The sequence below is a fragment of the Rhinopithecus roxellana genome, chromosome 7 (genome assembly GCF_007565055.1).
Source record: "Rhinopithecus roxellana isolate Shanxi Qingling chromosome 7, ASM756505v1, whole genome shotgun sequence".
Lineage (NCBI taxonomy): Eukaryota > Metazoa > Chordata > Mammalia > Primates > Cercopithecidae > Rhinopithecus > Rhinopithecus roxellana.
Window position 1 is genome coordinate 136,698,537 of NC_044555.1, and position 27,135 is coordinate 136,725,671.

Here is a 27,135-nt window from a genome sequence, read left to right on the forward strand (position 1 = left end):
CCAGGCTGGAGTGCAGTGGCGTGATCTTGGCTCATTGCAAACTCCACTTCCCAGGTTTAAGTGATTCTTGTGCCTCAGCCTCCCAAGTAGCTGGGACTACAGGCATGCACCACCATGCCCGGCTAACTTTTTATATTTTTAGTAGAGATGGGGTTTCACCATGTTGGCCAGGCTGGTCTTGAACTGCTGACTTCAGGTGATCCATCCACCTCAGCCTCCCAAAATGCTGGGATTACAGGCATGAGCCACTGTGCCCAGCCAGAATTTCTTTAGTGAAACTTATCTACCCCCTCCACCCACCATCCCATACGTATCATAACAGAGATTCCCCAACTTGGAGTTCTTCTCATTTCAAGGTACAGTTATTATAAAAAGAAGGCACCTGTGTCTCACAGCAGCCAGCCCTGCAGCCATTGCACAGCTGTAGAATCCCAGTGGCCTTCCAAAATATTCTTGCTGCTCGTCTACTTACTACAATAACAAAACTTTCACTTGGGCACTTTGATCACACAAAGCTTGGCACAGGCTTTGAAATCAGACAATACCTAGGTTCTAGTCTAGGCTCTGGCATTTACCAATGGGTGATCATGGGCAGGTTGCTTAACCTTTTTTTGCCTCAGTTTCCTTATCTTTACAATGGGATCATAATAGTACCTTCTTCATAGGATTGTTCTGAGGATTCATTAATTGAAATGACCCTGGGAAAGGGCCAGTGCCTTACATTGAGTAAGTTCTCAATAAATATTTATAATATCATTACCATCATCAATTATTATTAATTTACTTTACCAAAACACAGGTCCTGCTGAGTCATGTTGGCCAGACCACACCTAGAACAGCATGTCCAGTTTTAGGCTAATCTGTGTAAAATTCATAGATCAGTGCCTGGACCATTGAAAGGGGCTCAATACATGGTGGAAGTATTATTGTTAATTAATACTGCTGCTAACTTTCCTGGAGTGCATACAACATGCCAGGCACTGCATATGTGTTAATTATATTAGTCCTCTTAACCTTTACCACTCTATGAATAATATACAGCTATTAATCCCTTTTGCAGATGAGAAAATTAAGGCACACGAGAAAATTAAGGCACAGAAACGTTAAGTAACTCTCCCACAATTACAAAGCATGGAAGTGGCAAACCCATAATTCAAGTCCAGACACTCTTTTTCCAGAGCCTGGACTCTTAGCCTGTATGCCAAAGAGCTGTGCTGTCCAATGCTGTAGCCAGCAGTCACACGTAACTATTTAACTTAATAAAAAATTTAAAAAAAAATTCAGTTCTTCACTTGTACTAGCCACATTTCAAGTGCTACACACTTCATGTGGCCAGTGGCTACCATATTGAACAGCACAGCTCTAGAGCATTCTATTCTTTCTGGGATGATTCAGCATCAACTCGGGAAGTTCTTTTGGACGGTGCTGCCTACAGAGATTCTGAGATTCTGTTTCTTACAAAATCTCAGACTTGAATTGTACAGCTTTCTTGCATTGTTATCAATAGATGCATACTTATGATATATTGAAATCCCATTTTCACTTGGCCAAGTAGGGTAATGGCAAGAAAAAAGCCAAGAAGAGTGACTCACATGACATTTTCCTGTTTCCCCGGTGCATTATTTCAAATTCACAAAGTTGTCTCCTATCACCTCTCTTTGACATGGGGCAGGAGGCATTCACCAACTTGCCCAAAAATCCAGGTTCTTCCACATGTCTGCCTTCACCTCTTTGGGCTATCTGGATAATAGTGCTCTAGCATAGTAACCTCACGAGTGACTTGAACAACTGAGGCTGGCTTCTGAAGTCAGGGAGCCACAGAGGACCTTGGACTCCGAGTGCCTTTGGCACACTCATCAAGTCTCCAGTTCGCTTTCTTGGGTTTTCTCTGCTCATTTATGTTACATGGTTAGTAAAGGTCAGAGAAAGAAAAGGTGTTAAGGATCCATTACCTTAATTCCAGAATGATTAAGTCAAGAAACCTACAAGCTCTCAGAAGCCAGTGTAATTAGAGTGCACTACTATAACCTTGCAAATGTGCATACGTCTCCTTCTGAATCACCAGAGTGAAGATTGGGCCAATATCCAATCTAGTCAATAATTTATAAACTCAGAGCAGTCATCCATTTATTGCAAAGCAGCTGAATATCTATGGGGGTTAGTCATAATCTGAGCTTCTTGCACCAGAGCCATTTGAGCTACAGAATAGCACAGAGTGTTACAGTACAGCCAACAATGCAGAGTTATTTCAGTATGAAAGAAGGAGGAGCACCTGACTGCTCCTCGCCATGTGCAGAGAAGGAGCCCGTGCATTTCCAAACCTGGGGATTTCTTGGTTTCTAGCTTGGTTTCTGTCTGTACCCCACCTTGCTATTGTGTGACCTGAGTAAGCCCATCTCCACTTCCTCGTCTTATTAGCTAGGAACAATCTATCTCAAACTCATGTGTGCACAGATTTCAGTGCCCAGCACACTAAAGCATGTTCAGTAAATGTGTCAGCTGATGTTATTTTCACCATATGATTATGATCACTCTCTGTTCTACTGATGGGTTTTATAAACCAACCAGCATTGAAAAGAGATGAGTAGATATGCTAAAATGAGAGTAAAGGCTTAGTTTATCATTGATGTTTATCCCAAAAAAAAGGCTAGCACAATGTTCACCAGATTATAATCTCCCAAGTGCCTAGAACACCATGCCAAGCTAGTAACATAGTAAAGTTTATTGAATTTTGCAAGTATTTGCTGAGCTCTTTGCCTGAGCTAGATACTGTCGGGACACCAGAGGGATTTAGAGATGATTAAGACTTGGCCCAGCAAGAATGTTCAGTCAGCCAAGGGTATTCAGCCACAGAAGCTGGACCTGGAAAGAGAGGCAGAATTTCCAGGGTGGAGGAGATTCATCTCAAAAGACACACAGAATTCCCAGAGTACAATCATGGAGAAAGGGCATTCCAGGCTTGGCAAACCAAGGAGCACAAGCACAGAGGGCCGAGCACACATGGCAGCCTGTCTGGAGAGCTCCAAGGAGATTGGTATAACTGGGGGTACGTGACATTATGGAGCGCAAAACCTGGCTGCTGAGAGGGTGGATGTGCTTGCACTTGCATCTCTAGTCTGGTGCGAGCCATTGGAGGATTTTTCAGGGGAAGGGAAACTGGGTTGACCTGGTTCCAGCAAGCACTCTGACAATCATGAGAAGCCCAGGGTCCGGGGGACGAGCAGGTGTGACCTCCAGAAAACGGGGCACCACTATCAGACTCTATCTGTCCCATGGCTTACTTCTGTGAGATTTGAAATAGTGTAGAACTTGTCAGTCCATGAGCTAGTAATTATGCCTACCAATTACTGATTGATTTGCCTTTCTGAGATGCGCAGTGATCCCAAGGACAGAGCTGGATTTACCTTATGTTTAGAAACTTCTAGAAATTGAAATGTTCCTAACAACCTTTTCTGTGGAGGTTGTACCTCACACTTAGAGTGTGTGATAAGCAGTTTCTTTTCCTAATTAAATAAAATGGAGAAAAGACACAAGCATCAGCTATAAAGCTCCCAGTCAGTCAGAGTCAAGAGACTGAATCTCATCTGTTTTATTTATTTTGTGTTTTAACTGGGGATTGCATTGGTCTGCACAGTGCTTGCTCCCACCCTGCTCCACTTGATTGAGTGGCTCCAGGCCCCCTCTTGATTGCTGCTGAAATAGAACTGCCCACGCTGTCGGGGTATCTTCCGCCGCTGGTCATTTCCATGTGCCATCTGCAGTTTTTTCTGCCTGATGGACTACTGAGGCACTGCAAGCGTATGTTAATGCTGATGGGAGGCCCTGTTTCTTGACCCATCACTAATATCTTGCAAGTCACACGAAGCTACCAGGGATTCCTGAGCAAAAGCTTAAAACGCTTCAGTTCTCTACAAATAAGCCCCATTCATTGCTTTTAGAGTGTGTTGTCATGGAGCAGACAAGTAATCAGAGCCAGAGTAATATTTGCATATTGAGGTCTTCAAAACTCCAGTGTGGCTATAAAACGGTGTTTAAAGTTATCAGTGAGCTAGGTATGCAGGCAGAAAGAATTGTCCATTGTAGAAAGCAATGTCTCTGCTCATGTCCCAGATAACCTTGCTCCAAGGACAAACTGGAGCTTGATTTCATGAAGCTGCAGATGGCCAGTGAGCTCAGCTCTGTACTCATGAACCACCCCACAGGAGGGGCACTGAGACCTCTATGGTTGGCATAAATCCCATTAGAATGGTAAAGAAATCCTTTTCACAAGTACATAGAAATTGCTTGCTAAGATTTCATGGGTTTTCTTGACTTTGTTGTTTTTGTTTGGGTTTTAGAGGGTAGGCATGAGTCATCTCTAAAACTCTTCAGGTAGTTAGGTTGTCTTCTTATTCCCATTTTTAAGTATTTATAATTTGTTCTTAAAATTTTGTCCGGAGGTCCACACCTACCCTTGGAAAACCTTGCCTGCACTTTTCTTAATGGCACATTTTAAGTTTCTATGTTTCAAAACTTGCTTGTCATATAACATGCTAATGACTAAACACATGCACACATCCATACCAATGCAAACGACATGTGGGCTTGGGAATGAGGCAAGCCTGGGTTTGCATCCTGCTCTGCTACTAATGGGCTGTATGATTTTGGGCAACTTAGTTAACCTTTCTGGGCCTCAGTGGCCTCATTTGTAAAATAAGGACAATAATAGTCCCTTTCTCATAGGTGGCTGTTTATACAGATCAAATAAGACTAAATATTTAAAGAACCTGGGTTAGTGCCTAAAGCACAGCAAATGCTCAATAAATTCAGTGGTGGCAATTTTTATTGTTATTTCAAATATTACATCAAAATATGTACTGAACTATTATCCATTGCAAAGACTTGCCCACAATAGGCGCTTAGAATGTGTTTATTGCAATAAATTGAAGTGATTTCAACTATGTAGCTTAGATTTCGGGTATGAGTGTTTCCTTCTCCACTGGGATGTTTGCTAATGGACATAGATGATCACTCACAGCTCAGGTATTAAAAGCAGGAGAGTAGAGGTGCTGCTTCATGTAGAAAGAAGAGCAACTTCTCATCAAGGCAGGCTTCCACCTGGTCCTTTGGACACTACTGTTGCTAAGCACTTGGTGTGCTCGTCAGGGTGTCAGGGCTCTTAGCAGCCACCCATTTGCGTTTTGCAGCTTTTGCTGACATAGATATCAAGTATGAAGTTATTTTAACTGCCTTTGGCTGAAAAAAATGGGTCATATGTTCAATACATTCAATTCTGGTGAAATCCCTGTCTTCTAAAGCATGATAGAAAGGGGAGGTCCCACCCACAGAAGTCCTAAAATCTTGGGGCCCTAGTAGGGTATAGTTCAACAAGGGCTGCAGCTCAGGACGTGGTTATTGTGAGATTTACTCATGACTGTTTGGTTTTGCACTCACCATTTGGTTTTGCAGATTCCTCAGCGTGTTTACACACACATACCTACAAACCAGTTTAGAGTTGTGTGCTCCGTTGTGGGGGGTGGTCAGTGGGGTGGGGTGGGGTAGGGTGGGTTCAGGCTTGGTGAAAGTCATTGCAAATGAACCAGCTATCTGACTTAGCTTTGTTCCCATTTTCAACAAGACAGTGATTTCTCAAGCCAGGGAGTCTTCACATGAGATCCACGGATGGGTATTAAGTGGCCCAGAAAACCCCCCAAAATTAGATGTAAAATGTTGGTGGGCTGGAAAGGGAGAGACACCATAAGTGCTTTTTCTGTGGAGAGAAGCCACAGCTTATAACTGCTTCTCAAAGAAGTCTGCGACCCAAGACAAGCTAAGCTCACAAAGCTGTTTGGTTTCGTTCCACCAAGCCAGTTGGTGGGTATAACCACAACACCCAAACGACCCAGCTAGGCACTCAGGGCAGTAACAAGATCAGTCAGAACCATTCTGTGGCCAAGCAGCTGATGGATTGTTCAATCGGTTGTTGTAGACTCATGTAGACAAAGCCTGCAAGCTTGGGGAAGCCAGGCCCCCCCAGGTCAGCCTCGGGCGACAGCCCCCATCCTGCCAGGCCCTGGGGAGTGAGTCCTTCCTGCCCAGCAGCTCCTTTGCTCATGAGCTGGCCCGAGTCACCTCCTCGTACAGCACCTCAGAGGCAGCGCCCTGGGGCAGCTGGGATCCGAAGGCCTGGAGGCAGGTGCCCGCTCCACTACTGCCTAGCTGCGATGCCGCAGGTAAGTCACTTCCCCCTGAGCCTCGCTTTCCTCATCTGCCAATGGGGCACAGCCCCCTGCTCAGCCTGCCCGCCTGCCTCACAGGGTTGTTGGGAGGAACACAGGAGGTGACAGCTCCGAAGGTAAAGCTCTGTCCACCCATGAGTGACTTCTAGTGCTTCCTGGGCTTGCTTGTTCTCTTCTTTCTGCCTGGCATTCTTTGGCAAAGGGAAAACCCAAGCAAGCGGAGGGCTCCGGGTGCCTCAGCCCCACCTCCAGGGAAATGAGTGGGGGATTGTCCAGGGTGCAGTTGCTCTCTCCCTCAGCTGTGCGCCTTCCAGTACCCCATTTCCATCCCTGCCTTTCTGTCCCTGAGGCCAGACTGGGAACTGAGGGGGACAGGGGCTGTTCTTCTGCACCTCCGAAGCCCTGCACCTGATACCTGCTGCTTGGTACCTAGTGGGTGCTCGGGAACTGCCTCTCCTGCCAGCCATCTGCTGTGAATTCCAAACCCCGCCCAGGACTCCCACACCCTAGAGGCAGGAAGTTGGATTGCCCTACTGGAGGACTGGCAGCCCGGTAGGTAGTACAGGCAGAAGGAATCCAAACCAAGTTTGTCCAAGAGGGCTGTGAGTTGGGATCATCCTCTAGATTCTAGAGTCTAGAAGGAATGGCTTGACCTGCCCCCAGAGTCACATTAGTGGTCATGAGAGCAAGCGGATGGATACCAGCCAGAGGGGGCCTTTGCAGAGAATTGCATCTGGTGCATAAAATATCAGTGTGCACAGGATGTCTGCCCTATCTGCAGAGAAAACTGGGGACATGAACATTTTCTAAGTGATAGTGATCAGAAGATGGTCATTAAGCTGAAAGGGCCTCCCAGGATTCTGGCCTTTAATGGAAATTCTGCTTTGGTATGTACAGCCTTGTTCTCTTTATCCTGCCTGCCCTGGCCTGGAAGAACAAGCAGTGCTTTCCTTTCAAGGGCTATTGATTTCTCTCTCTCTCTCTCTCAAAGTCACAGAGCTCCTCAGCTGTTCACTCTTCAGCTGAAACCAGAGAAATCTTGTCCAGCACAAAGCTGCCAGGGAAACGGAATTAGCAAAACGGACATCGTCCCCTCAGGATGTCGCTGTTTCCACCCTTGTCTGCCTTGCCTTTCCCTCTTTGGAAGCCACAAATGAAAGGATCTCAGCTAGCTTGCCTTGAGAATTCTTGTCCCTCACCTATTCTCTCTCTTCTCAAGCCAACAGCTTTCACTCAGCAGTGAAGGGGCAGAGCAGATTTGTGGCCCCAAATCTTCTCTAAGAACCTTGGAAATTGGCCCCACCTGGAGGCCTTTGAGGGTCAGGCCTGGCATTCACTAAATCCTCCCTCTCAACACAGCTGCCTTGTCAGTCCAGCCTGTGAGTCAGTGCGAGACAGAGGATGCAGGCACCACAGGGGAAGAAGGCAAGCTGGAAATATATTTGTTTCCTTTGCCCAGGATCATTCCCAGCATCTAAACCAAGTTCTTCCCAGACCCGCCAAGACTGAGGAGTCAGAATAGAGTTTGCAGCAGTCATAGGTCATGTGGGAAGACAGAAAACAAAGGGTAAAAAGAATTTCATATACAGACCTCTGCCATTTGCTTTCAATGGCATTCCTTTTGTGAAGCCCCAGTGACAGGTTCAGACCAGTTCAAACCTGTGGGCAGCACCGTTACCATGGGTGAGGTCTCCAGAAGAGCAAGGAAAGATCCCTAACATAGAAAATGGTGTGGCAGTTTCCAGTTCCCCGTTGGGGTCCCATGACTTGACCTTAGGTTTCTGCCAGCACCTGCCCACTCTCCATTCCTTCACCCTACTGGGTGGTCATTAGAGCATTATCTGCTTTGATTGATTTACTTGTGTCCATAAGAGTAGAGACAAATGGTGTTATCCCCATGCCTGGAACAAAGCCTGGCCCACAGTAGACCCATGATCAATGTTCGTCAACTGAGTGACAGAGGGGCTGACTGGACTGTCATGTAAGCAATACCTTCCCATCAGGGTCTCGGGAAGGTAAGTTCAGGGGCCTCAGAGTTACTGTGGCCCGTATCCCTCTGGCTGCATTCTGGGCAAGGAAAGGCACTGAGCCAAGGCAACGCAAAAGGGCAGGTGTTCAGTGGGTTCCACCCCAGATCTTGGTGTTAACAGTCCACTGGGAGAAGTGACCCAATTCGTGCTCATTACTCCCAATGGTCCTGCCTCCCTGCAGGCATTCTGGAGAAGCTGAGTCACAGGCTCTGAGAGTTAGGAGGAACTTAGGAAACAATCAAAACTTGCCTGCCATTCATTTTAGGAAGCCGCTATAGTTTCTGAAGGACGACTGAAGGGAATTTTTTCCTAAGAGCATCCATCCATCCTCCAGCTAGACTTCAGACAGCACTGTCTACGTTGTCACTATCTATGGGCCATGGCCAGTCAGAGCCCATGGGTCTCAGGGGGCTCCACCCATGTGGGGGTGGGGGTCCCCACCACTCAGATCTTGAATGTGTGGTGGTCCCATGCAGTATACTATCTTCCTGTCATTCCAAAGGAAAAGTCAGAAGTGTGAATGAGTTGTTTCTAATTCTGGCTTCCAAAAAGTACAAAAGAAGGTGCTTTTTCTTGTGGAGTACACTAGTGCTCAACCTTTGGAACAGGTAGCTGAGCCCTTCTGCTGTGTGGCAGGCTGGCTCTCTGTGGGGGCACTCATGGAGCAGTGTCTGCTGGGAAAGGAGACAGGAGTTCCCTAGCTAGAGGGGTAGATAATCTCCCCCCTCCCTCCCCTCTTCTGTCCTCCCTTTCCCTTCTCCCTCCTCCTCCCTCCTCCCCTTCCTCCTCCTCCTCTTCCTTCTCTTTCTCTTCTTTCTTCTCTCTCCCTCTCTCTCTTCCCCTCCCTCCTTTCCTTCCTCCCTTCCTCCACATTCTTTATAAAACAAGGCTTTGGATCCATTCACTGCCATCCCCCAGAAGCTATGTCATTTGAATTCTTGTCTGAGTCAGGATGCTCTCCTCCAGGGGATCATGGCGCAAGGAACTTCAGCCCGAATCCGTCTGAAATCCAGGAACGTTTTGTGGGCATCTGTCTCAGTCCCCCTGGTCGTTTGTACTCTGCCTTTCCCCAGCTGGAGTCCTTTTGCCTGCTTAAGTGGTTGAATTGGTAACGAGATCATTCTTCCCGTGTAGTGGTGAGAAGGCAGCACTCAGGTGATTGCACCTGGGTAAACAGGAGACATCAGCATGTGTTGGCTGGTGAGTGAAGCTGGTGCAGTGCCTGGCGTGGGCTCAGTTGTGCCAGCAGGCAGTGGTGGAGTTTGGGCTTTTTCCCCTCTCTCCTGCCCAGCACACAACCCCCAGAGACAGGTGAGGGCTTTACAGCTTCCTGGCATCAGCCTGAAGCTTCTAGAAAGGCATCCCAAGGACTTCCAAGGTTGTCATCTTGGCTGAGACTGTCTGTGAATGTGGTCCCTTGTCTGAGGGTGGGAGCTGGGAGGGGGTGTGACAGATGAAGAGCCGGGCCTTAGTTCTCTGGGGGTCACCATGAGAGAAGCACACCTGGGCTCGCACAGAACTCAGTGCTGCTTGTCAGTGTCACCTGGCACAATAGGACCTAGTGCCACAGCTGCAACCCTAGAAAATTTGACGACCCCTTCATAGCTTTGTTTATAAAAGGCCACACGGCCTAGGCCGTCCTTCATAAGAGAACAGAAAGCAAGTGTCCCAGTCACAAAGCAGCAACTTTCAGGCACGGTTTCCTCCTGGTCACTGAAACCATTTGTCATTTCCTGTTTTCTCCATTTTCCAACGATTCTAATTGTCAGTGTCAAAAGGCAACAACTGTTTTCTTGGGGCTTATCTTTGGAGCACATTGATTCAGAACAAAGGATGGGAGCCTCCATCTGCAAAACAAAGGAAGCAGCCTCGTTGGGAGGCCTGGAGAGAATGCTCTGGCTCCTTTTGCCAGGGACAGCGGGACCAGCCTAGGAGCAGAGGACTGGCGGTGCCTCTGGACAGTGCCGTAAGGTGAAGAGTCCATGGAGGGCCCTCACTTGCTGGTGGCACCCTAGACTTGAAGGTCCTGCAGAGCTGGCCGCCAGCACCCAGGCTGGGTGGCAGCAGCATTGTGTGGCCTTGGCAGTTTCCATAGTGATACGCTGGCCAGCTTTTCCATTAGACTCCGGGGTCCTCTGGGATGTGTGCTTCCTAGGATGAAGACGCCCCAGCACCCGCTGAAGCCTGCCCTGCCCGGGCGCGGCCTTTCCTTTTGTCTGGCACGCCCCTGGGCTTGGCTTTCTCTTTCCGTCCCTCCCTTTGGACTTTACCACACTTCCCCTGCTGTTTCCTTAGTCACACTCTCTAGCCTCCATCTGCCCCTTCCCCCCAACCCCTACCTCTGTACAACTGTGTTATTTGATGAAACTAATGCAGCAACCGGTGGGGATGGAGTTAAGGACCGTTTAGCCTTAGCCAGCCACCCAGGAATCTGTCCCCAGAAGCAGCGGAAGCACCTGGTTTGCAGTTAGGAGATACTGTACTTCTTAGCCGTGTCATCTTGGGCAAGTCATTTAACCTCTCTGAGCCTCTGCTGTCATATCAGTAAGCTGGGGACTGTAGATCTTCTGCCCTGATGTCCTGAGGCTGGTACAAGGAGAAGAGCCAAAGCGAAAGGACTGCCTTCAGAAATGGCCGCCAACCCTGACCATCTCAGGCAGATCCGGATGGTGTGGCCTTGGGAAGTGGTCATGTGACCCCCATGCTCCTCAGTGTCCACATGGGGTGTTGCTAGATGACATAAAATAATGGGTGAGACATGCTCAGTATAATGAGAGCTTGAGAAGGCAGATCCCACCCCACCCCCACCCCTTGCCGCCTTGCCAATGCTTCAGCAGGGAGAAGGCAGCTCCATAGGGCAGCTGAGAAACAGCCCCTCACTGCCCACACAGCAGTTCCAGTGGAGGGGGAGGCAGGGACCAGGACAGGAAGCAGGCTAAGGGCGGGATAGAAAAGCAAACCCCAGTCTGGTGGAATCGCTTCTGGTGTAGTCTTACCGGTGCCATGTGTTTGTCCTCTCTGCCTTGGCAGGAACCAAGGCCAGGAACTGCTGCCAGGCCTGAGAGCCAGGCACAGTCCCAAGCACTGGGTCTCTACCCCGCCCCACTCCCACCAGCCCCACCGAGTGCAGAGAAGGGTTCCCAGAAGCCCTTTGCTGGAAAAGCAGGCACTGCACGGGCAGACCGTGTTGTAGAGTCAAGTCCTCTGGCATCTGGGGGGACACAGACCAGAAAGTGGACTTGGAGCATGTGCTCCCAGACGGAGCTGCCTTGGTGGTTGAGAAGGGGAGAGAGATGGCAGCAGTTGAGCAGATATGGCCGGGCTCCCTGTGGGGTGAGGAGGCTTCAAGCACTGGACTGGGAGTCAGACCTGGATCCAACTCACAACCTGACACCAATTGGCTGACGGTCTCAGAGCAAGTCATGCCTTCTCTGGGTCTGGGGGCTTTCATGTTATTCCCTCCTGGCTAAGTCCTTCCCCTTTGCTCCTTGAGCCGATCCCACACTGAGTGCTGAAACTGCGGCCTTAAAACTTGGCTCACTCCTCCCCCTGCCCACCCCGCCAGCTTTCAGATGGCGACAGGAAGCTCCTCCGAATTGCCTGTGCTGCAACTAGTCAGGAGAAGGGCGGGAGGTTGGCAGTTAAGTGTTTGGCTACTCCCAGTGTTGGAGACTGTGTCCACCTGACCATGTGATCATCCGGCCGTTCATGCCAGGACCACCAGGAACAAGCCTCGGTCCTCTTCCCAATGTCCTTTCCCTATGACAGCCCTGCAGAGGCTAGGCATCCACCACTACATAGCCCACAGTCTGCTCTGCCCCAGCCACAGCATCCTCGGCTTGCTCAGCCATTCTTTGTCTGGGTAATTTGAAGTCCAATCCCCACTCTCATTACTTACCATCCTCTGAATGCAGCCAGTCTGTCTGGGTCTCCCTGAGACTGGCATGCCCAGACTCCTGTGGGTATAGTCTGGCCAAGGCAGAGTTAGCACAGGACTGTCACCTCCCTCCTTCTACATACTCTGCTTCTATTAATGCAACCTAAAGTTACATTTGTTCTTTTGGTGACCACATCTCACTGCTGACCCATCCTGAGCAGATGGACATCCAAAATGCCTAAATCTTTTTTTCTGTGTGCTCTTGCTATTAAGTTCTGTCTCTCCTGCCCCATTCTATGCTGTTGCAGTTGGTGTTTTTAACCCAGGTGCAGAATCTTATTTATACCTGTGGAATTTTGCTCGAGAGGGTGGGGCATGCATGCGAATGTGTGTTGGTGTGTTCATTCATGCTTTCTGCTACATCAAAGCCAAGTCCTAGATCCCCACGCAGTGATCCTCAGGCTAATTATTTATTGGTAGCTGTAATCTAATTTGTCTTTTTCATGTTCTGTTTAGCAAGAGGAACAGAGATCAGGTCATATGGCAATGACCCCTGAACGGCAGAATGCATATATCTCCCAACAGATGAGTCCATTTCAAGGTAAGCAGTTAAGGCCAGTGTTCCCAAGGTGGTGGGCAAGGGGTGCATATGTGGAAGTGGGGTGAGAATTCATTTCAGAGTAAGCAGTTACTGTCTGTGTTTCTGAAAGCATTGAGAGAGAGGAGATCTGAAAAACAGTTAAATAATTCATCCAACTCTAAGAGCAGGATCCCAGTTGAAGGCCTGGTCTAAATGACTCCAAAATCACCACTTAATTCAAGAGACTGATTTCCCTGAGTCAGGCCCCTTAAAGCAGCTATTTCAATGGGACAGGGACACACCCGCTAGGATCTGGATTAGAATCACTTGGGGGCTGCCACACCCGCAGGGCTCTGATCCTGCCCTTCTCCCACACACATATTCACACACTGCTGCAGTGACCTTCCATTTCTAATGGGTTTCTGGTACATCTGTCAGGTATAAGAAATGGAAAAGGGGTTGGGGAGGCTCTGCTTCAGAAAGTTTGTGTCAGGGGCTCCCAGAGCCTCCACAGATAGATAGCAGGGGTCCCCACTATAAATGTGATCAACATTTATTGGCCTAGGATACAGCAGTTAGCAAAAAGCCTGATGTAGTTCCCACTTCATGGAGCTTGCAGGCTAGCCAAGGAGTCATGAGTTCAGCAACCCTTATGCACCAGTGGGATGAGATTGCACCAGGCCAAGGGTAGTCTTGGGAACACTCAGCATTTGTCTGAGGGTCAGGAGAGGCTGCTTGCCCTCAGACAGGTGGTCAGCATCTTTATTGTAGCCCATGACACCTCTACACCATTGCTCTTCCAGTCTTATGGAAGACCTCTTTTGGCCTGATACCAGCAGAGTCTGTGTCCCACTTGTCCAGGCTGGAGTGCCACATTGGGCACACTCCAGTTGCAGGGACAGCACAGACAAGTTTCAGGAAGGCTGGTGGCCTCCAGGAGGTTAACCTTATAAGGCTAGATTGTAACCTAGTTGAAAAACATACACATGCCATGATAATAAAAGAACCTAGGCACCATGACAAGAGAAAAAAATCATTTTTGTAGATACAAGCATGGACTCTTCAGTGGGTCAGACACACTGGGCTTGTGCCCTGATTGCACTGTCTCCCCTACCTGACTTTGGGTAAACCATATGACTGCTACATGACTCAGTGTCCACTCCAAAAAAGTACCTGTAGATATTGGCCACAGTAGATATCAGCTAGAATGGACTCTCATGACAATGAGGGGAGATGCATTTCCCATCTTAGGCACCTGAGACTCTACCTTCCATCTTCTGCTCCATGTCTCTCCATCCCCAGGCTCTTCAGAACTCAGGGAGTCCAGAATGTCAGCTCCTAGATTTCAGCCTTCAGAAAGGAACCCCATTACAGCTCAGTTGTACAAATGTTGTCTGAGCCGCAGATCTGGACTCAGAGACCATCTTGGCTATGAGGAGAACAGAGGGGAACAAAGCACCACCCGCACTTACTCACCACACTCACTTGCTGTCCCAGGTCACATCCATTGGGTAGAGAATTGAAGAGACTGAGCTAGCTCCCGCCACCAGCCCACCCCACCTGGCCCCTTCCTTCCTTCTACAAAATATGCACCACCTGTCAACGGGTGGGCAGTGCCAGGCCCTGCATACAGAGCACTGAGTGTAAAAGCAGACATGGACCCTGGCCTCCGGGAGCTTCCAATTTTCTTGAAGAGACAAATCAGCTGGCATTTCAGTCCAGTGTGATCTGCTTTTGGTGAGCACGGACCTAGGAAGTTGGGGCAGCTTCCCAGAAGAACAGAAGTCCAGGCTGAGGGCAGAGAAATGAGGGGAATTGTGAGGAATTGGGGAGCAGGGTCGGGGGGCTCAGTAGAGAGCCAAGGGCGGGAGGTGAGAAGTCCGTGCTGGGCCAGGAGCCCCACTCTGGTGGCCACAGCCCAAGTCGAGGATGCCTTTGGAACTGATCCCCAATTCTCTCTGTATGCAGCCGTCCAAGAACAAGTCACCTCCAAGTGTAGCCGGATCAAGGCAAGCCCCCCATCTAGCAAGCACTTGATGCCACCCAGGACTGGGCTCCTTCAGAACAATCTGAGTCCAGGAATGATCCCACTCAGCAGGCACCAGAGCTGCGAGGGCATGGAAGTGATCTCACCAACTCTGGGGAAGCGGCAAGGAATTTTCACCTCCAGCTCCCAGTTTCCCATCCCCTCACACTCAGGCCACACTCCCCTGGGCAGTCTTGGCCCTGTCTGCCAGCATATGCAGAGTCCCAAGGCCACCCCACCAGAAGTGCCCCTGCCTGGGTTCTGTCCCAGCTCCCTGGGCACCCAGTCCTTGAGTCCCCACCAGCTCAGACGGCCTAGTGTGCCAAGAATTCCCACTGTGTTTAACAATGCTGCATGGGGCACAGCGGCAGCAGCTGTGACCACAGCAGTTTCGGGGAAACCACCTCTGAGCCAAGTGGATAATAGCGTTCAGCAGCATTTTGATAGCAACTCCATCTTTGCCAAGGCACCTGTAAGAGTCCCCCTGATGGCCCCAGTGTTCCCATCGCAGCAGACAGTTGCGACTCCCAATCAGATGGCCTCTGAAGGCAGGCCTGGCCAGAAGGTGAGTGCTGTTCTGGCCAACAACCCCAGCTTCAGCCTGCTGGGCAGCCAGAGCCTCAGGCAGAGCCCGGTGCGGGGCCCGGTGCCTGTAGCAAACACCACCAAGTTCCTCCAGCGGGGTATGGCCAGCTTTAGTCCCCTGAGCCCCATACAGGGCATCGAGCCACCAAGCTATATGGCTGCTGCTGCCACCGCTGCTGCTGCTTCTGCCGTTGCCGCCAGCCAGTTCCCACGTCCGTTCAACAGAACGGGTATTCCCCCTGAGCTGCCACCTGCCGACTTTTTGTGCCACCCCCAACCCCCACCAAATGATCTGATTTCGTCACCTGACTGCAATGAGGTAGATTTCATTGAAGCTCTCTTGAAAGGCTCCTGTGTGAGCCCAGATGAAGACTGGGTGTGCAACCTGAGGCTGATCGATGACATTTTGGAACAGCATGCTGCTGCTCAAAATGCCACAGACCAGAATGCTGGACAAGTCACCCAGGATGCTGGGGCGCTTTAAATCTGAGCAGGATGCCCATAGAAACGCCCACGCTGACATCGCTCTAGGGAGTGGTGTCACTCCACACCCGCAGGTGTCTCCCGTTACAATTTGAGTGGTGTTGTCAGCCCGTGCTTATCCCTCCCTCTACCTGTGACAAAATGGAAAGCTGGTGATTTTTCAAGCTATGTGTACATATTTGAAAATTTTGTAAATGGTTTTCCTAAACATTAATGACAGAAGTATTTATACTTCATTTTGTGACTTTGTAAATAAAGCGACGGCTTTTGTTTCAGTAGGGCTGTGTTTACTATGCATTGTTTTGTGTTTATTATACATTGTTACAAATATGCAGACTGTGTTGTTTGCTCCAGTGATACCTTGTTAAGCTAAGTGGCTGAGTCGCTTATGGTTTTGATGCAACGAGCAATGTGGATGTGACCAAGAGTTGTTGTGCAAGTTGACAAATGCCAAATAGAAAACCACTTGGCCATTTATTTCTATGTTCACTAAAAATCCTATTGCCTTGTGTGATTCTTCATCTCTTTTGCAAACCTTTCAGTCTCCGCTAGCTCTTTCCTAATGAGCATTTACAGCAGAAGCCGTTTTATCGTTAAGTGCCCCACAGAGACACTTTACCAGGAGACTGAGAGAGTTCTCCAGATATGGGAGAGGCGCAGAGAGAACATGTGAGCCGAGCACTGTCTCAGCAATCCACCTTGAGGAGCTAGAGTATCCTCCTCCCTGTACCATTCAGACCGAGAGAAAAAGCCCAGCTTGTGTGCACCCTCGTGGGGTGAAGGCGAGCTGTTCCTGGTTTAAAGCCTTTCAGTATTTGTTTTGATGTAAGGCTCTGTGGTTTGAGGGGAAACATCTGTAAACATTAATAGTTGATTTGGCGTTTGTCTTTGATGGTTTCTATCTGCAATTATTGTCATGTATATTTAAGTGTCTGTTATAGAAAACCCACACCCACTGTCCTGTAACCTTTCCTCAGTGTCCAGACTTTGTGTAATCACATTTTAATTGCCACCTCGTATTTCGCCTCTGCATTTGAAATCTGGCGTCTGTTTCAAGCCAGTGTGTTTTTTCTTCGTTCTGTAATAAACAGCCAGGAGAAAAGTGCCTCTATGTTTTTATTTTTCAAGGGAGTATTCAGTACCTACAAAGCCAAGTCAGGAAGCCTGCTAGTGGTTTTGCTTATTTCAGAGGCTGCTCGATGCCTTGTGTGTCAGAAAGAAAGATTCAGCAGTTTTGCATCACAGCAAAGAAGCCTGTTATTTGGGGCTCAGCCCCTCATTTTATAGAGGATGAAACAGAGAGGGATGGGAGGCCACAAAGACAACTGCCCTGGGAGCAGGGGTGGCGGGGACTTGCCCTGAGGGTCTAGACTCTGCACCACCGTCCTGTCTCCCTTGCCAAAGACCACGCATGCCCTTCTTTGACCAGACCCTGCCACCTGATAGACCAGAATCTGGTAGGCGGGTATCCAGGTTTCATGGATGGAACCACATCTCCCCAAAAGAGGAGAGGTAGCTATTGGGATGCACACCTCCCACCATGTGCTGTAGGAGTGCAGCTGAAGCAACAGTTGCGATCAGATGTAGTCACAAGTGAATGCATCATCACATTTATCCCTCTAACTGGCTGGAAGAGTTGATATCCTCATCCCTAAGGTACAAAATGTTCCAATTTAATCAGTGGCTTTCAGGAGCTGAGAAAGGCATATGCTCTGAGGCAGAGCTGTTATGTCCTGCAGAGCCTAAAAATGCTCTAAGAACATGCCCCCTGCCAAAATTCTCAATGGCTATGACAAGGGACAATGATCGACCAATGGGGTTGGAAGCAGACCTCCCCAGTCCAGGGACCAGACGTGGGACAGAGGGGTCGTAGAAAGAGTCATTATCCCAACACTCCAGCTCTTGGCCAGTCCTCACACAGTCCCTTCCTGCTTCCAGGTGAGAGAGATATCCTCATAGGTCTGAGTAAAGTCCTTCAGTCAGCCTTCATTCCCTGTCACCAACTTTGTCTCTGTTCTCCCTGCCCGTCTCAGGCAGCACTCCTCAGGAAACCTCTCCAGGAGCCAGCCTCACTGCAGCTCCCACTACTGTCCCTCTGTCTCAAGTGTCCCAACCATGCCAGGCCCCAGGCAGGCTGCAGCTTTCCCTCAGGGCCACACCAAAGCACTTGGGCTCAGCTATGCTGTCCCCCTCTGTCACTGAGCTCAGCTGCAGCGGGGATGGGGTGCCAGGAGGCCCATTCACCCTTCTCTGGCTCTGTGTTGGACCCACCTGCCCAGCGACTGCTGCTTAGAACCTACCTGCTGGGAAAATGAAGCCCTCCCAGAGGGGCCACCTCAACCTGAGAGCCTCATGGATCACACCTGTCCCCACTCAGCTATGCCAGCCCTCAGAGACCCACAGATAAAAGCTGAGATTGACTCACAGAGCTGGTTCCATCTTCCATTCCCAGAGGGTTCAACTTCCTACCCCAACCACACAGGGAACCTCAAGGCTGAGCCGGTGTGGGCTGCAGTGCAGACCAGCTTCCTGGACACGTCCTGCCTGCCACCTGACCCCAGGCTGGCCTCACTGCCCCTGGCAGTCCTGACCCTATCCTCGCTCCTCCTGGCAGTGCGTGTTCTGCCAGTCTGCTCTCCCTTAGCTGTCCTCTCACTGTACTGTCAGCCTCTCATTTTCCAGGTACCCCCCAGGGGCTTTCCACATGACCCTGTCACCCCACAGCCCATCCAGCACCAACTCCAGCGCTCTGCCACCCTTCAAAGGAGTAGCAGTGCCCTGCTTCGCCTCCCACTCACCCCTCAACCCAGAGCAATCCAGTTCCAGTCTTGCCTACTTCCCCCTAAGTGCTCTAGTCACAGTTCCAAATTCCTCCTGGTCATAAAGCCAAATGAAGCTTCCTGGTCCTCAGCAGACTTGCCCCTTCAGCAGTACTGGACTCTCTCCTCCCAGAAACCTGTTTCCCCTTGGCTCCTGGAGCCCACACTCAGCTGCAACGCTTCTGCCTCTCTGGCCTGCAGCTTCGCCCTCTCTCCCAACCTGAGGTCCATTCTCTCCTGCTGTTCTACAAGATGTTGCTTCTTCCATTACTTCCTCCCACTCAACCAAGGCTCCTTCATTAGCTCTTTATCTTCTGGTTTCTTCCCCTGGGCAGACAAATGGATTCAAGAGCCTATGCCCCAGCAGCCTGGCACTCCAGGATCTCAGCACCTCAGCATCCCAGTACCCTAGCATCTCAATACTCCAGCACCCCAGCACCATAGTATTCCAGCACCCCATTGTCCCAGCATCTCAGCACTCCAGAGTCCCAGCATCTCAGCACTTCAGCAGCCCAGTGGCCCAGCACCCCAGCAGCCCAGCATCTCAGCACCCTAGCATTGTAGCATCTCAGTACCCCAGCACTTCAGCATCTCAGCACACTAGTACTCCAGCATCTCAGCACCCCAGAACCTAGGCATCCCAACACCCAGTACCCCAGCACTTAAGCATCCCACCACTACCATATCTCAACACTCCAGCACTCCAGCACCCCAGCACCCCAGCACCATAGTGTTCCAGCACCCCAGCATCCCAACACCCCAGCACTTAAGCATCCTAACACCTCAGCATCCCAACACCCCAGCACTGCAGAATCTCAGCACCTTAGCATCCCAGTGCCCTAGCATCTCAACACTCCAGCACGCCAGTACCATAGTACACCAGCACCCCAGCACCCCAGCGTCTCAGCACTGCAGCACTGCAGCACTCCAGCATCCTAACACTCCAGCAGCCCTGCATCTCAGCACCATAGCATCCAAGGATCACAACACCCGAGTATCCCAGCATCCCAGCAACCCAGCACCTCAGCATCCCAACACCCCAGCACTTCAGCACCTCAGTATCCCAGCATCTCGGCGACCCAGTATCACAAAACCCCAGCATCCTAGCACCCCAGCACCCCAGCACCTTAGCATCCCAGCGTCTCAGCACCTCAGCATCTTGACATTCTGGCTGAGGTCAGCGTGGTATATCTAGTCAGGGTCCTAACTTTCACTTCGCAGGGAAATGCTGCTGGACTGGGTCTCATGTTGGGCTGAAGCTCTCTAGACCACTGAAAGACAGGATAAAAGAGCTTGGAGACTGCTGGGTATCCCCCACGGAAGAGTTCACTCTCATCCTGCTTCAACAACGGCCTTCTCTTTCTTACTGCAAGTTTGTCCCTGAGAAGACTGGTGCAGAAGGCACTCAGATGCCTGAGGCTCCTGAAGAGCTGAAGGTGGAGGCCTGAAGGCCTCCCTATGAGAGGCACAGAAAAAACCATGATTGCTAGGGGGGAGGTGCTCCCTCTACAACCCACTCCATAATCTGCACCCCTGCCCAGTTCTGAGGCCAACCCCAGGGGAAAGTGCCAGATCTCCAGGAAGGTGTGTGAGACCTCAGGGGCTCCCTCCTCCTTTACAGCTGGGGCCCCCAGGGCCAAGGTCTGTGGGTAACCTACTATCTCTCACTTGTCCTCCAGCCACAAAAGCCAGGGAGGTCTGGTAATGGACATGAGGTTCTGAAGAAGCACATATGACTGGCTTCCTAATGTGTGGTTGTTCAATGATTCAATAAACATGCATGTGCCAGGCATGGGGAAATAGACAGACATGATCCCCAACCTCTCCTGGAGTGAACTGGAAGGGAGGACTGTTCATCCCTCAGGATTACACCAGGGAAACAAACCAGCAGGAGATATATATGGTTTTGCGGGGTCAAGGAAGAGGAAAAACCTGGCAAGGCAAGTCCAAAATCCATAGGACAGGCTGTCAGGAAGGGCAGCCTGGAACCTCTCAAGCAGGAGCTGATACTGCAGTCTACAGGCAGAATTTCTTCTTCCTCGGGGAAATCTCAGCTTTGTTCCTAAGGCCTTTCAACTGATAGGCTGAGGTCTGCCCCTTCCCCCACATTCTCCAGGATAATCTTCCTTACTTAAAGTCAACTGATTAATCACAGTTACAAAATCCCCTCACAGCTACACATAGATCAGTGTTTGATTGACGAACAGCCATTATAGCCTAGCTAAGTTGACACATAAAACTAACCATCATAGGGAGACAAATGATGTAAACACATCAACAAATAAAACAGTAACAAGTTGTGTTAAGGTCTGTGGAAAAAACACAGAAGGGGCAGAGAGAAAGAAAGCAAGAAGGAGAGTCCCAGTTCGGTAGGGCTTGTGGGAAGTGGGGAGCAGTTCTCTTTAGCTAGGATATTGGGGAAAGACGTATCTGAAGGAGTGATATTTGAGCTTAGATTAAAAGATGGAAAGAAGCAAGCTATGCAAAGAGCTAGGATGTTCCAAGCAGAGAGGGAACAGCAAGTGCAAATGTTAGGGGGAATAGAAGGAGGCTGGTGGGCAGGGTCCAGTGAGCAAGAGGAGGGCAGGCAGGAGAGGGGGTGGGGAGGTGGGCAGGCCCAGACCATGCAGGGCCCTGGAGAGTATCCTGATCCAAAAAGGAAGTCTTGGGTCACTTCAGTGTCCATGTGGAGAATGGAGCTCAGAATGAATGAGGGAGGCAGTAAGGAGGGCCTCTACCTCCAGGGCTTCTCCCTGTGGACTGCTCATAGACATCTCCAACTCAGAAAGTCTAAACCAAACTTTCCATAGTTCCCCCAAGTCCAGGCATCCTCTTACTCAGTGAAAGGCAGCCATCACACTTCCCTGCCCTGCTCCCGGATGCCCAAAATCCTCTTGGTCTCCAAGTCCAGAACCTGGGACTTATCCTTGACGTTTATCTTTCCCTCACCCCTTCTGCATTCCGGGAAGATGGGTTTTTTCCCCCAAATGAATCTGTAAAACTTCTGTGATCACAACGAAAATTCTGGCAGTATTATTTTCTGGAACATGACAAAGTGATTCAAAATTATTTATCTGGAAGACTACAAAACAAGAATAGCCAGGAAATTTCTAAAAAGAAAGAAGGAGGAGGAGAAGAAAGAAGCAGGAGGAAAAGGAGGAAGAGAAGAAGAAGAGGAAAAAAAGAAGAAGAACCAAGAAAGGGTTCTAGTGCTACCAAATATTAAAACATATCATGAAGCTATTTAAAATAATATGGTTGTGGACACTGAAAAAGATGTGAATAAAGTGGAAGGAAAATAAATAGAAGTGCACATGGGGATTGAGACTGTGAGAAAGGCAGCATCTCACATCAGTGAGGGATGTTCAATACCTGGTGTTGGGAAAACTGGCTAGTTTACAAAACAAACTGGCTAGTTAAACAAAACAACTGGGTCCTCTACCTCTCTTCTGACATTAAGATACATTTAGATGATTCAAAGAGTAAGACAGAAAAAATAACACATGAAAGCACTATCAGAAAACAAGGTGGGCCGGGTGTGGTGGTTCACGCCTGTAATCCCAGCACTTTGGGAGGCCAAGGCGGGCGGATCACCTGAGGTGGGGAGCTCAAGACCAGCCTGACCAACATGGCGAAATCCTGTCTCTACTGAAAATGCAAAATTAGCTGGGCGTGGTGGCGCATGCCTGTAATCCCAGCTACTCAGGAAGCTGAGGCAGGAGAATCACTTGAACCTGGGAGGAGGAGGTTGCGGTGAGCTGAGATCGCGCCGTTGCACTCCAGCCTGGGCAACAAGAGTGAAACTCCATCTAAAAAAAGAAAAGCCAAGGTGGATATTTTATAGTATCAGTGTAGAGCAAGCTTCTCCAATCTTGACATGAAACCCGGAAACCGTAAAAGAAAAGAAAAGAGTGATAAAATTGCCCACGTAAAGTAAAAAGCTTACACACGGAAAAACACCATACAAGTTACAAGATGAACTGCAAAATCAGAGAAAAAAATTGCAGTGCATGACACACAGAGGCTATTGTTCCTAATCTTTAAAAATAAAAGTAGTGGATTGTCTACAAAAAGATGAATACAAGAATTTCAGAAAACCAAATACTGCATGTGTTCACTTATAAGTGGAAGCTAAACACTGAATACACATGGACACAAAGAATGGAACAATAGGCCCAGCACGGTGGCTCACGCCTGTAATCCCAGTACTTTGGGAGGCCAAAGCGGGTGGATCACCTGAGGCGAGGAGTTCGAGACCATCCTGGCCAACATGGTGAAACCCCGTCTCTACTAAAAATACAAAAATTAGCCGGGCGTGGTGGCGGGGGCCTGTAGTCCTAGCTACTTGGGAGGCTGAGGCAGGAGAATCGCTTGAACCCAGGAGGTGGAGCTTGCAGTGAGCCGAGATCGCACCACTGCACTCCAGCCTGGGCAACAGAGCGAGACTCTGTCTAAAAAAAAAAAAAAAAAAAAGCCGAGCGCGGTGGCTCAAGCCTGTAATCCCAGCACTTTGGGAGGCTGAGACGGGCGGATCATGAGGTCAGGAGATTGAGACCATCCTGGCTAACATGGTGAAACCCCATCTCTACTAAAAAAAAAAAAAATACAAAAAACTAGCGGGGGGAGGTGGCGGGCGCCTATAGTCCCAGCTACTCGGGAGGCTGAGGCAGGAGAATGGCTAAACCCGGGAGGCGGAGCTTGCAGTGAGCTGAGATCCGGCCACTGCACTCCAGCCCAGGCAACAGAGCGAGACTCCGTCTCAAAAAAAAAAAAAAAAGAATGGAGCAATAGACACTGGGGCCTACTTGAGGGAGAATGGTGAGAATCAAAAAACTACCTATCGGGTACTATGCTTATTACCTGGGTGATGAAATAATCTGTACACCAAACCCCTGTGACATGCAATTTACTGACGTAACAAACTTGCACATGTATCCGCTGAACCTAAAATAAAAGTTGGAAAAAATATATATCATAGCAATTTTATTTGTAAGAGCCAAAAACTGCAAACAGCCCAGGTGTCTATTAGCAGAATGGATATACAAACTCGGGCATATTCATACCATGTAAAACTGCTCATCAATAAAAAGTGATACTTCTCACCAATGAAAAGAAACTAACTACTGATACCAGCTACAACATGGATGGATTTCAAATGCTTTATGCTGAGAGCAAGAAGCCAGACACAAAAGTATATATACTATATGATTCCATTTATATAAAGTGCCAAAACAGTCAAAAATAATCTATGTGGAAAAAATCAACAAAGGAACCCTCTGGGTGACAATGGGGTTGACCGGAAAGGGGCTAAAGGGAAGTTTCTGGGGTAGCAGTAGGGTCTATATCTTGACAGGGATATGGGCTACACAAGTGCATGTATGTGTTTGCCAAAACTCAGAGAATGGTTTCTTTAAGATCTGGGCATCTGCTTGTAAGTAAATTTTACCTACAATAGAAAAATCTGAAACAAATATTGAACTCTAGTTAATGATCTGCTGGAGTGCTTAGGGATGAAGGGTACTGATGCCTGCAACTTACTTTCATTAAATAAACAAAGATCGTTGATGAATGGATAGAGGGATAGGTAGAGAAATAGGTGATAAAGCAAGTAGAGTAACATCTTAATTGTAGACTCTAGGAGCAGGGTCTATGGGGATCCACTGTACATTTCTTCACACTTTTCTAAATATTTGGAGATTTTCATAATAAAATATTGGGGGAAGATAATTTTTAAATACAGAAGTACTTTTCAAGTACAAATCCAGCAATTTGAGGTGGAGGAAAACAGCCAGAGACCAAGTTTGTATTTGGGAGAAGAAAGAGGGAGGGCGTTTAATTTTCCTACAACCACTTTTCTGAAGCCAGTATAACTTAGCACGAAACCAGGGAAAGAATTCAACAGCTACTTGTGAATGGATAGAGGGATTGGTAGATAAATAGATGAAATAAAACGACCAAACAGAATAGTTCACCTATTCTGACAACATTTTGCGGAAACTGACTCAACCGGTTGTTCAGCTGTTTTGCTCACCTGAATTAATCCTGTATTTTTCATATTTTCAAAATTGTTATGTTTAAAATTGTTTCCATTTTTATCTTCTCAATTTACCTTGATAAACATTACCTTAAATTACTTTGATAAACATTTACTCATATGTATGTACTACAGAAGAAACGGAGGCAGAGCTCTTTCAAAACAATAAGAAAAAGATGAATCACCCAGTAAGAAGGAAATGAACAAAGGACATGAACTGTCACTTAATAGGAGAAATACAAATTGCCAAAGAACACGTAGAGGACCTTAAACCTCCCTCATAATGAAAAGAATACCAGTAAGACCAATGATGCCCTGTCATGTCATTTCTATCAGATTAGTCCCCAAAGTAACAACAGATAATAGCCAATGTAGATGAAGCATGAGAACACAGGCCCTCTCTCTTCTTCACTGTTGATTGGAGGGCAAATGCATGTAACTGTTGTAGGGGCAGTCTGGTAATTCTTGGGACAGCTACAGCTTTGGTGGTTGTGCCTCAGAATCACCTGTAGAGCTTTTCATAATACACCTTCCCTGGGTCCTAACCTCGAAGAGAATCTATTTTTTCCTACTGCCTGTGTAATTGCATTATAATTTTAAGCTCCAGGTTGAGGTAAACTGGTTTGGCTTTTGACATGATAAGAATCTGTTATAGAGAAAACTTGCATGGACATTCAAAGATGTGTGCACAACGTTGTGGATTACAGTATTGTTTGACCTGGCCAAAAATTAGAAAATTCCCATGTCCCAAACAGGGACTGGTTAATGCCATTCAATGGAGTATTATGCAGCTGTTAAAAAGCATGCAGGACTTACCATGTGTTGGAAGTCTGGTTTCCACTCCCCAAACTAGGCTGGAATTCTTTTCAGGCCAACCTGTACCAATTTGAGAGCCTCAAGCATCACCTTTGTATTAGTCTGTTCTCACATTGCTATAAAGAACTACCTGAGACTGGGTAATTTTTGAAGAAAAGAGGTTTAATTGACTTACAGTATTCCACAGGCTGTACAGAAAGCATGGCTGGGAGGCCTCAGAAAACTTACGATCATGGTGGAAGGTGAAGGGGAAGCAAGCACATCTTATGATGGTGGAGCAAGAGAGAGAGAGTAGAAGGGGAAAAGCTACACACTTTCAAACAACCAGATCTCGTGAGAACTCACTATCTTGAGAACAGCAAGGGGGAAATCTGCCCTCATATTCCAATCACCTCCCACCAGGTCCCTCTACAACATCAGGAATTACAATTCGACATGAGATTTGGGTGGGGACACAGAGCCAAACCCTATCAACCTTCCTGTTCACATCTAAAGATCCAAGAGGAGTCTCAGGCTGTGACTGGACCTCCACTGATTCACCACGGAAGCTTAACCCAATCTTGGCTCCTGAACTTTCCCAGATACCCTCAAAAGAAAACTCTCAGGAAAACACCGCACATCCTCATTCATCCTCCTCAGAAATGCTGAGAGAGGGCCTCAGTAACTTGACCCTCCAACAGAAAGTCTATCCCCAGAGCAGGACAGTGAAGATGAAATCCAACAAAAGAGGCCATTAGATGAAACACTTTTACTTTGAATCCTTAGTCAGCATGTATATTATCAGAATAAATTGATATTTAATTTTGAATATCATCATTTTATGAATTGTTCTTTGAACCTTAGAGTGAGGAAACCACCCTCTCCTACTTCCTCCTCAGGAACGCCAGTTAAGGGCTTCAGTAACTTGACCATCGGCCTTACTGCTAACTAACTATAGTTTCCCTATACTAGAAGAGCTATTTCAACAGCAGGACTTAGAAAAGATCCAACGAAAAAGGCAGCAGAAATGGGACTTGCTGTTTCTCCCCAAAAGAGAAACTCTCAGGGGGCCTGAGATTTGGAGTTAAAGATTTGTCTTGCTCATAAGATGGAGATCAGACTGGATACAGGTATGGGTGACCATATCGCACGGCAGAAATAACTTCCCAAGAACTGAAAATGATGAAGAATCAGCAAGGAGCAATAAGATGCAGAATTATGCCAAGGAATCTTACTGCAGCAGATTTGAGTCAACATCAATGCCAGTGCCAAAACTTTCCACTAGCAATCTTAGGATCACTATAGGGAAAGCTGCTAGGTTTCTGAAATGGAAGCTTTTTCTCTCCTCAGATCTGTCTTTCTCCCTTTCATGTTATCTACAATGTAAAGTTATCTACAGAGCTCGGAGGCCTCTTGGATTTTAATGTGCTTTTTCTCCATTTCATGGACTGACCATGATTGTAAACTCAATAATGAGATGAGACCCAGTATTATGAATATGAAGCAGAAGATTGTTGGGGCAAAGGGATGTGGAAATGGATGTTAGTGATTTTACATTGTATCGTTAGGTGACACCCAATTGCAATAAGGTAAAAATCTTCTGCTCCATACCAGTTATCTTTTCATTTTCAGTACCAAATGCATGTGTTTAAAGGAACGTGTCATTAAAGTTCAGTTTCGCTAAAAAA

General features: G+C 48.1%; 1 protein-coding gene across 1 annotated transcript in view; it reads left to right on the forward strand.

Annotated features, from left to right (window-relative positions):
- The window catches only part of MAMLD1 (mastermind like domain containing 1), a 143,727-nt gene extending 126,823 nt beyond the window's left edge, over positions 1 to 16,904 (forward strand). The window contains exons 7-10 of the mRNA XM_030934689.1: positions 5,969 to 6,212; positions 12,642 to 12,726; positions 14,674 to 15,229; positions 15,284 to 16,904. Of these exons, the coding sequence (XP_030790549.1) occupies positions 5,969 to 6,212; positions 12,642 to 12,682 (285 nt within the window). The 3' untranslated portion in view covers positions 12,683 to 12,726; positions 14,674 to 15,229; positions 15,284 to 16,904. The remainder of the gene's footprint in view (positions 1 to 5,968; positions 6,213 to 12,641; positions 12,727 to 14,673; positions 15,230 to 15,283) is intronic.
- Positions 16,905 to 27,135: the final 10,231 nt, after the last annotated feature.